Source organism: Typha angustifolia, chromosome 12, assembly GCF_048772165.1.
Source record: "Typha angustifolia cultivar Huaian chromosome 12, ASM4877216v1, whole genome shotgun sequence".
Lineage (NCBI taxonomy): Eukaryota > Viridiplantae > Streptophyta > Magnoliopsida > Poales > Typhaceae > Typha > Typha angustifolia.
In genome coordinates this window covers 2,117,916-2,130,259 of record NC_133250.1, presented here as the reverse complement: position 1 = coordinate 2,130,259, position 12,344 = coordinate 2,117,916, and the positions used below count along the sequence as shown (strand labels likewise).

Sequence of the window (12,344 nt, the reverse complement as noted above, 5' to 3'; positions counted from 1 at the left end):
AAAAGCCAAATAAATCTAAATCCATAGCATATCTTTAATAAATACAAGTCCAATAATATAAAATGAAAATCTTACTAAGCTTGCTTATGATAATAATAATAATAACAATACAAGTAATAACAGAGTAAATTATATCTCATAACATGGTTCGCATCAATATGTTGAATTTTTTCTATATTTATAATAATGTCATATGTCTCAACTTGGGATTGTTCTTGAAGATCCATATTAATTATAAGTCACCTCAATATGCACTCGAGTTTTTTCCTTATAGTTAATCTAGTTAGTCACTAGGGGTGTCGCTATGTGATAAACTTACTCTATCTTTTTCACTAACCATAAAGAAAGATTAGAGTCACCTTAGGGAGATTTTTAATCTAGCCTAGGACTATTCTCTTAGCGTACCAGAGTCGCCTAAATGGATCATATGTTGATCAGGTTTAGGACTGTCCCCTGGACTTCAAGATAGTCTTGAGTCACCACAGGGAGATACACAAAAAAATATCTAGTATGTGTCTGTTCTCAAAGCCCTACCACGTATCAATTATATTTTTCTACTAATATTATCGATCATATAAATGACTATATGTACTAAGTATAATAATGCAGTGGATTTTACATTTTGCACCCGGAACATAATAATGCACAGAAAAAAAAATATAATAATGTATTTGCACAATAAATTATACATGACCTGATAAAAAGCACAAAATATAAGATGAATTAATAAAATAAATACGTAAGTGAACCCACTCACCTGTGTTTAGGTAAAACAACTAAAATCTCTAGTCCATAGGTAAAGAAAAATCACCACATTTAATAAATAAATAAATAACACATTTCAATTTAGCTAATATCATGATTTCTAAAATTTAAAACTAATTAAATTATTTAAATAGGCTTGTTTAAGCCCAAATGGTTAGGCTAGGCTGTGGCTGGCCCACAGCCCACCAAAACCCACTAAAATAGTTTGGGCTTAAGGCCCACACTCAATATTATTCATGGGCTAGGCTGTAGTTGGCCCGCAGCCTACCAAAACCCACTAAATAATTTGGGCTAAGGCCCATACTCAATATTATTCATAGGCTGGGCTGTAGTTGGCCCGCAACCCACCCAATAATCCATTTAAATAGATTGGGCTAAAGGCCTAATCTCACTAATTTAAAAGGGTCGGGTCTGGTCTTTTGGATTTGAAATCCAAGCCCAAACCCAAATAACGTAAGTGGGTTGGCTCGGGTCGAGATTGAGTCCTTCCTTAAGGGGATCAACAATCAGAGAGAGAGATAGAGAGAGAGAGAGAGACAGAGAGAGAGGGAGATGATGATCACTATCGTCAGAGGTCCATCGATGGCACCCAACAGCTCCTCACCACCACAGCCACATGCTTGAAAAGAGAGAAGGTCGGACCGATCGTCGACGATCGGAGTCAATTTTATGGCCAACGGCGATCCAAGTTACGAGGGCTCCAAAGGAAGTACCTATGGCATGAGGACGACGACACGAAGCTTCCGAAGCAGAAGCAACAGTAGCCTGAAGCCACCGGTCGGCGAGCTTCGCCGACCCGCAAACGTCCAAATAATTAGGTAATTCTCTTCTAGTCTATTTAATTTTTAATTAACCTTAAGGGTTGGGAGAGCACTCGCCGATGAGTCGAGTGGTGGTCTGCAATTGCTCCGGTGATACTCGGACGGTTTGATCTCACATTGTGACCTCGACGACAAAGAAGGAAGAAAGAGATGGAGGTGGAAAGAGGGAAGAATGGGGTTCTGTGGTTCCTCCCCCAGAGAGGACTTTTGAGTTGATTTATAGAGAAGAATCCAAATCCAAAACAGATTTGGATTCGGTCGAAAAACTTGCTGCTACTCCGTCACGTGCCGATGAGGGAGAGAGAAAAAGGTACGCATGTGCGCTCCAAGAGAGTTTTTTATTTTATTTTATTTTTTTATTTGGTTCTTACACCCTAGCCCTTGCAGTATCATTTTTATTCGACCCGCTTCTATCATCTTCTTCCTCAAGCTAGGGCAACGATGAGCAGAGTGGGTGACGGTGAGTAGCCTCCCTCTCTACTTTTGTCTCCCTCTCTTGCATGCGACGGCGGTAGGTGGAGCCTCTACTCTTGCAACATGGCCGACACATTATGTTGTGCCATGGCCGACACAACCATTCTTGATTTGATGTATTAAACTGATAGACAGATTGGGCTGCTTTCCATTCTGACTCCTATTGCCGAGGGAATGAATGTGATTTCCCTCCAAATGAACAAGAATATTGCTTTTTGGCTGACTGACTAGACCGGACAAGAATGAAACATTTATTAAACTGAATTGCCATGGATTGATGTTCCCTCCCGAGGGTATAAAGCCCTCACTCAGTCTCACTTGCCTTCTAGGCCTGACCATTTACCTTAAGAAAGATTGAACCAACACACTCCTAAGTCCTAACACCCTCTTTCATTCTACCATGTGGAAACACTCTTTAATGGAACTTTAGCTTTAGCTATTACCACCGATTTTGCTTGATGGGCCAAGAATGTCAAACTTATCAATTCGTCTGGTAAACTACTTGAAGCTCACGTAGTCCATGCCAGATTAATTGTATTCTAGGCCGGAGTAATGTACCTATTTGAAGTGGTTCATTTCATACCAGAAAAACTCATTAATGATAAAACTTTGGGAAAGTAACATTTCTCTAGCCTTGAGTTGTGTTTCAGGATTGGAAGCTTATCCCTAACTCACCTTTTCTCACCTTGACATGAGGGTTTGCAGATCTCAGCACATCAAGGGCTGAAAGTTAAATCTTCCTCAAAGATTTGACATGAAGTTTTTGATGTGATCATTGCATCTCTGGTGAATGCTGGCAGCATGAAAGTTGAAATCCTTCCAAGCATGCCAAGAAAAACATGATGTAGCCCTATATATATATATATATATATATATATATATATATATATATATATATATATATATATATATTTTTTTTTTTTTTTTTTTTTTTTTTTTTTGTCAAACTCCCTTTTCTTGATAAGAAGTCTAGATATACTACTGCATCTCAGCTCTAAATATTATTAGCAATTGAATGAGGTAACTACAGCAAGTTCACTATCATTTAAATATCTCGATTGATTTTGTTATAAATTTCTAATGTTTAGCTTTTTCTGTGAACACTTAGCCATTATCGTGATTGAGCCTCCTTAAAGTATATGATCAGGTAGAATGCTACTTATAGTAATGGTGTGCCTATATTTGTCCAGAAAACTAATCCTCCAGGTGCAGTTGGAGTCAGCATTGCATTGGAGAAAGTTCTTATTCATTGTTCTGCAGATATCAGGCCACCAAGGTGCGATAAACATTTGATTAAGTAGTTCCTCTTTAGTGCATTGAGCATCCCTGTAAACCTTTAATTTTATATTTTCCTAGAGTAGTATATCTTCTTGTCTTGCTGTCCAGGATCGATACTAGTGTCAGTGTGCTTGTCTGTTCAAGAGGTGGTGGCGGACTGCTAAAAGAACGCATGGAGTTTGTTGCAGAACTTTGGCAGGCAAACATAAAGGTCAGTTCTGCAGGCAAGGGTTCATATTGATATTTTGGTAACTCTAGGCATGAACTTCTAATTGCTCATGGTACGTGACTATCTCAGGCAGAGTTTGTACCCCAGTCAGATCCAAGTCTGAAAGAACAGTATGAATATGCAAGCGACCATGACATTAAAGTTCTTATCATTGTAACTGAAGTTGGTCTCTCTCAAACTGATCTAGTGAAGGTAGCATCTCTCTCATTGGATTTCTTACTCCATATCAATTTTTCAGTTGCTTGTCAGTTAAAGCCAGAAGGCCTAGAAGGCTAGAACATACCAAAATTGTTTACCAGCTATTGTCAAGAAAGATTGACATTCTCTTTTATTTATTTATTTTGCTTGTTCAATTTTGTTATTTGTTATACTCTAACCATATGATATCATCTCTCTAGTTAGATATTTATAACTTTATTCAAGGTTCCAAAGCTCCAAATTGGGATCCCAATCAGAATCGGGATAGGCGGTAAAATAAGGAAAATAATTACTCATATATGGAGCCTAACATGCCGGTGTGTGTCAATGCATCATGCATGTATTGCTTGTATTAAGTGATCGGGTGGCACCGCACCCCTTTATGTGTCATCCGATACCCATTTAGTTAAGTCAAAGAGTGGCTGCAACTTTCTGAAATCAGGAGTAGGAGGAAGAGAAGATAAAAAATAGAGGAGATCTAGGAGGGATTTATAAGATATTTTCTTTAAACTCTTGAAAAAGTATAAAAAAGTTTCATTCTCTTAGGCATTTTCTTTATTTTAACTTTAGCAACTAATTTGGGATATATAAATGATAAATCTAGGTTAATTTTGCTAGATTTGTCATTTGCAAAAGTCATTATATATAGATCTAGCATTATGAAAACTACTTTGTAAAGTATAGGAATTAAAAGGGAAATTTAATTCCCTCCAAATTTTTCCTATGTCAAATTTATTGAAAATGAGTCAAAATTAGTGTAGGAACATGTTGGATTAATTCCATATGAATTTATTTGAAGTTTTGAACCCAAATTTTATAATTTTGAGCTGAAATTTCTACACAATTAGAAATTTTTCCCAAAATATCACTCACAGAATACAAATTCCATTTAATTTGAAATTAAACCTTTTACAACATTATTTAGGGATAAAACTATAGAAGTTTTTAATTTAGGCTCCAGCCACCTAAGTTCTCGTGCAATGTGATTAGCAACAACATCGTTGTCACTGTTTATCTTCTGTCCTATATGTTATTCATAATGATCTTCCATTTTGAAGGTAGGAACAAGAAGCTTGAGTATGAGATATCTAGCAAATTTCCTAGTGGTGAAGGAACATTAAACCTTGAGTAGTTCGAAATTGGGATCGAAGATCAAATCTATATAAGAGCATCTTGTCTTGTGTGTTATGCTTAACTGACCACCTTGTATGATAATATCATGCTTTTCTTTGATCCATAGATAGTGGAGAGAGTATGTCGAGGATAACTTTTGATATTTTAGATGATAATTTGCTTCTATTGTCAATCAGAATTTTTATTAATTTTAGCTATATACTACCTTGCTAGGAATCATTTTTAAGTACATATCATGTCTCTTTCCTCAGGTTCGCCATCTTGAGCTGAAGAAAGAGAAAGAGGTTAAGAGAGAGGAGGTTGTTAAGTTTCTATCAGATGGAATGTCATCGCAGTTCAGAAATCTCGCTATCTGGAGTTGATTATGTCTACATTTTGGCCTTATTTTTCTGGTTTGTCCTTTAACTATTTAAAGATTGGTCAATAAAATCTGTATTCTATGTGTAAATCATGGCCTACCATTTATAGTGGATCCTAATACTAATCTAATGGAGTGCAGCATTGTAATTTCAGGAAGTTTTCAAATAACACCTACATTTTCATCATTTTCTACCCTATCCTTGAAGATTTTGTAACCAGATCTCTCTTTTTTCTTTATAATTTTCATTTTACACTTTATTATTATCTTGACTAATTACCATTAATCTTAGTATATGGTTTATGTAACTTTACTGATTAAATTATTAAAATGCCCTTAGAGAATTTTGTAGTTTTAACTCATCTTTTTAAGCCATAACCCACCGTAGCCCCCCAACCCCACTAAATTAAAAATTCTAAATTCTCTTCTTAGATTTAATCACCCTATTCTACCTTACTAAAAGATAATTCAAGTATCTTAGAAATTATCTTTAATATTCTAATCTGACATTTCTTGGTTGACACTCTTCTATTTGAAAATGGTTAGTGTCACGACCCGAAATAGGAATCATGACCGGCCATGCATCTCAATATGCTTGAGATGCACGAAGCCGTATTAATACTCTCTACGTGTACGATGACAAAATAAATAAATAAAATGAGAATGTACTTTATTAAATTTTATAACTAATTGCAATAAAAAAATATAAAAAATAAAAAAATAATGTTAATATTTTTGAGTCTCTAGACTAAAAAAAATAAAAACTTCTAATCTAAAGTACAAAATCTAAAAGAGCGGAAAGGTAAATAGGTGAATCCTAAGTGGAGGTGGAATCCGGGTACATCTCGCTCAGTCGCCCCGCTGACTATTACCTGAAATAAATAAACAAATACAAAAACAATAGAACCCATGAGCCAACAACTATAGCTCAGTGAGTAGAATCCACTCGAAAACTAAATAAATTTTAAATCATATTAATGCTGAATAAATTAAACTAAAAGCAACAATATCCATCACAATATGCAATAGGCATGCTCTCTAAATAATAACAATGATAACAGTAGAGAGATGTCACAACTTGTAACCTTGTACGTTTTCAACCTATTAACATCTTTTTGATATTTATACTGTCATATGTCTCAATGGGTTTAAACCCTGTGGATCCACATCAACTAGAAGTCACCTCGAGATGACGCTCAGGACTTTTTTTCATAGCTGATCCGGTTAGGGTCATCAGAGGGTATCACCCTGTGATTAACACACTCTGTCTTTTCCTCTAATCGTTGAGAGAAGTTAGAGTCACCTAGGAAATTTTCTCATTCTTCCTAGGACTGTTCCCTAACCCCGCCAGAGTCACCTAAGAAAGTCATCGCAGTGATCTAATTTAGGACTTTCCCTTGGACTTTTAGATAGACTTGAGTCACCACGGAAAATCGCAAACGATTTATACCGGGACTGTTCTCTAAGTCGTATCAATACTAGTCTCATTTTTCTTTTTACAAATTTTAATATTTGCACGAAGTATGGTGATGTACTGAATATAATAATTAAATGCACGCAAAAAATAAAACAATTTAATTTTCGCAAGTACTGATGAAATAAATAGATTTGTACACAGAAATTGCAACAATTTAATTTTTGCACATAAGGGTGAAATAAATAAATTGCACACCAAAATTTTACATGGTCTGACAAAGATACGAAATACAATAAATTAAACATGTGAGTGAACCCACTCACCTGAGTCTAGGTAAGACAACCGAAACTTCAAATCTCTAGCTCACGTACTAGAATTCACCACCTTAAATAATAAATAATATTCAAATTTTTAATTTGAATAATAACAGTATTTATTAAAATTTAAAAACCAAAAGAACTAAAAAAAAAATGGGTTTAAAAATTTCCCATTGGATTGGGCTGAGCTGCTGCTGGCCCGACCCAATCCAAAAAGAAATCAACTAAATCGGATTGGGCCGAGGCCCAGCCGAATTAATTGAATTGGGCTCGGGCTAACCCGCAGCCCACCAAATTAATGGTTCGGGTCGGGTCCCTTGGATTCGGATCCAACCCGACCCGAATCCAAACACTTAATGGGAGAAAGCCAGACTCGGGTTGCCCGAGTCTGTCTTCTCCAAACCGAAGAGAGAGAGAGAGAGGGAGAAAAAGAGAAAGGAAAAAGAGAGAAAGCGAGAAAAGGTGCCGGCGGTCACTGCCGGCGATGAACCACCGGCCGCACCCTAACCTCTTCTACACTCTCGCGACGCAGCATACCATGAGAGGTGGAGGAGGAACCGAAGATGGCGGTCGACAGCTCGACTCCATGGCCGGCGGCCCTGGAGTCGTCTCCTCCACACCTTAAGCCACGAAGACTTCAGGGGAGTGCGCCTACGACACGAGGTCGACGACGCAAGTCTTTGGCATACGAGCAACAGCGATCCGAAGCCGCCGACCGGCGAGAGTCGCCGGTGAAGCCGAAATCCCAAATTAGGTATTTTCGTTTTACTCTATTAAACTTTAATTAAATTTGAGGGGTGGGAGAAGGCTTACGAAGGAATCACGAGGTGGTCTCCGATGGCTCCGACGACACTCCGGTTGGCCGATTCCACGGCATGACTCCGTCGGCGAGAAAAGAAGAAAACGGTGGAGGAGAAGAAGGCTGGGAGGGGGTGTTGAGGAGAGAGAGAGGATTAGGGTTAAATTTATAGGTTAGGAGAGGATCAAACCTAATCCGATTCGGATTAGATAAAATCCACCCTTAACCACGCTTCGTTGTGTACTGGAGAGGGAGAGGGGAGGGGTTGCACGTGCTGAGCACGTGCACCCTCCTCTCTCAACCCCAAACTTTTGTTTTTTTTTTTCTTTTTCTTTTTTTTTTCTGGTTCTAACAGTTAGGTTTAGTTAATTCAAGGTATCAAATAAGAATGAAAGGTCAAATAACAAAATATTTAAAGACGAGGTGTTAATCAGAAAGTGGTGAAAATGTAGGTGTTGTTTAAGAATTCTCGGCTTTTTTTTTCAATACCAGTTCTTCTTATAGCTCATTTTAACTGTTGGAATTACGTCAGAACAAGTAGATGTGCGTGAGTTGGTAATAATATTGCTTTATAAAAGAGTTAAAGAAGACCATCTGTAAGAAAAAGCAATCATATTATTAACTAGTCATGATAAAAATGATCACGGTGAAGAGGAATTAGCAAGTTTTTGGTTCATGGTATATATGAGAGAAACAGAGAGAAGGGGTATAAATGAGATTGTTAGTTCGACATATTTAGTCAATTGTGTGATATTTGCCTTAAAGATGAAGATAATACACTGAATCCAAACTTCTCTCTACCTGAATATATTAAGTCAATAGGAACCATTGCAGTTTTGTGCTTAGGTTTCATGCGTTCACCTGCACCAGATAAGAGTGCTATTGCAGGCTTTCGCACTATATGCTTAAGTAATTACTGCAAGAAAGTTTTGCCTGATTTTTCTTTGCTTAGGAATTTTGAGTTCAATTTTGGGAGTGTTGCCAGTAAGTCAGAGCAGTCTTATGAATTCGTCAGTCTTTTTGGAGACCTATCAAATTTTTTAGTTGTGTAACTTATTCCATCGATTAAGATCCATTATTTAATTTGGTTATCTTGCCTTGGAAATGACGCAAATCCCAAAACAATATTATCATCTTTCTTCATCTAGTCTAGAGGCCTTTCTGGAGGTCCTTTTGTTCAATGAAGTTGAATTGCAATGCTACTCCTCCAAATAACCTTGTTTTTTATGCCAATCACTCTATTATCTGATTTTTCTTTGGGTAGTAATTTGACACTAATATTTTATGGGTTCTTTCTAGTTGACAGTCTATCGCAAAAAAATTTAAGTTCTTTTGAGCCTTATCATCTTTGAAATTTACACCAACTAATACCATGTTGTTAGGGAAGTCTTGGATGATGAAGATCTAGCCAATCCCAAGTTATGGGGAAATCTTGCATGTCGATGACAATGTTATTAATTATGATCATGTGGGGTTTCTTATTTCTCTTGAAAGAACACTTCTTTTGTCCTAGTCATTTGACAATTATTGATGATTATGGTGATGTTGGCATTCATGCAGGACAACCAGAAGATAGTATTATCTGGCCTGGATATCTGACCTTAAAAAATTGTAATGTGGGAGAAGGTAATATATAGATTTTGATGAATTACCTAAAGGCGAGTTCATCAGATAAACACCCAAGCTCTTTTGGATAGTTCATTAAATTGATTTATTTGTATCTAGATTCTCTTATCTCTCTAGATTATATAAAACGTCACTTGGTGTGGCGGTAAGACTAGCCTCTTGTGCCCTGCGGTTATGTATTCAGGTCTTGGAAATAGCCTCCTCAAAATCGAGGTTAATTATATATTCCTCCCCAAACATCACGTATCAGGGGGGCTCGAGCCCTCTAGATCATGTGATCAAAAGCTCTATGTATATTTCTTCTAGTGTCCAGTAATGGCTGCAGTTTTCTGGACTCATGACAAGTGCCCTTTTCAATTCTCTTTATGGGACTTATCAGTTGTTTCTTTTGATAATATAGCTGATCTTATTATCTTAACAGAGGAGTATTTCTTAAATTTTGAACTAATTGCGCTCGCTGGTTTGTTTATGCAATTCTTGCAGGTGGTTTATTAGGCTGGATATACCCTAAAATGCCCACTGCTAAACAAGTAGGGGAGCATTTGTACTTTAATCTCACCACCAGCCACGTATTTTTGTGTGATGATGTTTGAATTTTTGTAGCTCCATTTTTTTTCTCAATCTTTTATTTAGTGTTTTTTTCCCATTTGAGTGCATAAATTTTTCCTTTGGTTGACAAAAGAAGAGTGAATTTTGTAATACAATAGAAACATAATGTCTGTGAGATCCACTTTTTGCTGCATCTTGCTACATGAACAGTGAGCAATTTTGATGTTACTAAAGTTCTTGTAAATATATCTGGGAAATATATTTCCACTTCACCAGAGGATTTCTTGTGCACTCTTTTCATATAATTTGGCCACTCTTATGCTCATAAAACAATTTCCAAATATTAATAGACTGTACATAGAGGTGAGTGAAAGCAGGTGGGATTAACTCCGACCAGATCTAATTCTGTATCCGAGTTTTGTTGGGTATGAATATATATTTTTTCGTCTTAGTATCCCAATTTCGTATCTCTATTTGGATAGTCTATACATATATGGATATTGGTTGAAGATATTGAATAATATTTAAATATGATGAAAATAGTGATATAAAGGTCAAATAGTTTTATATGAATCTCCAATCTATTTTTTGTATATATTTGTTGAGTGTTCATAAATTTTAATAATTATGTTACAGATTTTTGTGCAGTTAGAAAATTATAATCAATTATATCCAAGAAAATTGACGATTAATATTATTATACAATAATCTTATTAGATTCTCGAAACCAGCCCTTATAGCTCAGTGGTAGAGCGTCAGTCTTGTAAACTGAAGGTCCGTAGTTCGATCCTGCGTGAGGGCATTACAGGAGATTTTGTAAATTTTATTTCAGTTTTGAATTAAATTAGAACCCCCATATTTAGAAACTCAAAAGGAACTGGACAAAGAACACGAAAGAGAGAGAGAGAGAGAGAGAGAGAGAGAGATTTATCTTAATAGGATTAAACTGTGTCAATTCCTAGTCATGGGTTCTATTTATTTGGAATTTTATTTTTTTAATAGGAGATGAATTTCTTTGTGTGAAAGGTGGGTTTAGGTCTAAAGTTATTTTGTCAATCCCTAGTCATGGGTTCTATTTATTTGGCAATTTATTGGTTTATAATTATTGTGTGTAGTAATTGAGCTTAGTTAAGTTTAGTTAAGTATCTAAAGAGAGGTGTTCTTGAACTATTTGGTAAAACATAAGGGGTGATTAAAATGATAGTAATTTCCACTTGGTTGAAGATTCCCCTATGATTAATTCTATGGTTAATATCCTTATTTTTCTATTCCAACTTAAAGTTCGAATGAGAAAGAGGATCAGGGAGAAAATAAGTCAGGATTAACTCTACAACTCACTATTCAACCTTATTCGGATCAAATTCGGGTACAAAAATTTGTACCTAATTCCGATATAGGTAGAATTTTTAACAAAAAATTTAAATATGAATTCAAATACAAGTAAGTCTTTTTAAGGAAGATACAAATTTGGACATGAATCAAATATAAGTTTTTGTATACGAATGCGTATACTGGATTCTATTTACCTGCATATTTTGAATGATTTATAGTTTTTAATATACTTTATTCATATAATGAATATTGATATTGTTACCAATGTTGTATTCTATATTATTTGTATAGATTGATTTTGCTAACTTTATATGTATTTAATACACAAGAATTTTTTTTTTTATATTTTATGTTAATTGTTTATCTGTATTCATATAAAATCTAATTCTCTATCTGAAAATTATTTCATCCATACCGATTTAGTTAAGATATGATTTAAAATCTTCCTATTAGTTCAATATTTATTTTTGAATCTATATTCGAACCAGAAATATGAATTCAGATATAGATTAAGCACCATCCCATCCTTATCCGGTATGTTTTCACCCTAAATAGGACCCTCTATTTTAGTACTCTAACCAAATACAAAAAAAAAAAAAAAGTATAACTATCCTCTAAAGTATAACTTTTCTATTAGTCCAATATATATATATATTTGAATTTGTATTCGAACCAGAAATATGAATCCAGATATAGATTAAGCACACCGTCTTATCCTTATGTTTTCACCCCAGATAGGGCCCTCTATTTCAGTACTCTAACAAAATACAAAAAAAAAAAAAAACTACAATTTTCCTCTAAATTATAGATTAAAAAAAATGAGTATTATATTATTTATGATATATTTTTATTCTTTAACCAAACGATTTGGGCAATTACGGAAAGAACAAGGGCAATTACGTAAAAGTGTCAAATCGAACCGATAAAACCCTAACCCTACCTCTATAAATAGTAACCTCCTCCTTTTTCGCCAACGGCTCAACACTAAAACCCTAACACAAAATTATTCTCCAAAGTTTTTGTACTCTTTTTACTCTAATTTGTTTT

The 12,344-nt window shown here is 35.4% G+C and overlaps 1 protein-coding gene and 1 non-coding gene across 6 annotated transcripts in view; both read left to right on the top strand.

Moving 5' to 3' along the window:
• LOC140771693 (eIF-2-alpha kinase GCN2) overlaps positions 1-10,242 on the top strand; it is a 56,440-nt gene extending 46,198 nt beyond the window's left edge. For 2 of the 5 annotated variants that reach the window (XR_012106209.1, XR_012106212.1), the window contains 6 exons: positions 3,251-3,336; positions 3,447-3,549; positions 3,637-3,759; positions 5,151-5,291; positions 9,351-9,416; positions 9,900-10,242. Coding sequence is in view for 1 of the 5 variants with exons in the window: in XM_073113301.1 (XP_072969402.1) it covers positions 3,251-3,336; positions 3,447-3,549; positions 3,637-3,759; positions 5,151-5,261 (423 nt within the window). In the remaining 4 variants the exon portion in view is untranslated. Of the gene's footprint in view, positions 1-3,250; positions 3,337-3,446; positions 3,550-3,636; positions 3,760-5,150; positions 5,292-9,172; positions 9,259-9,350; positions 9,417-9,899 lie in introns of all 5 variants that reach the window. The other 3 variants (XR_012106211.1, XR_012106210.1, XM_073113301.1) reach the window with 3 other exon arrangements.
• Positions 10,243-10,695: 453 nt separating this feature from the next.
• On the top strand, positions 10,696-10,767 carry TRNAT-UGU (transfer RNA threonine (anticodon UGU)). The gene has a single exon. It is a non-coding gene; the product is annotated as a tRNA-Thr (tRNA).
• The last annotated feature ends 1,577 nt before the right edge of the window (positions 10,768-12,344 follow it).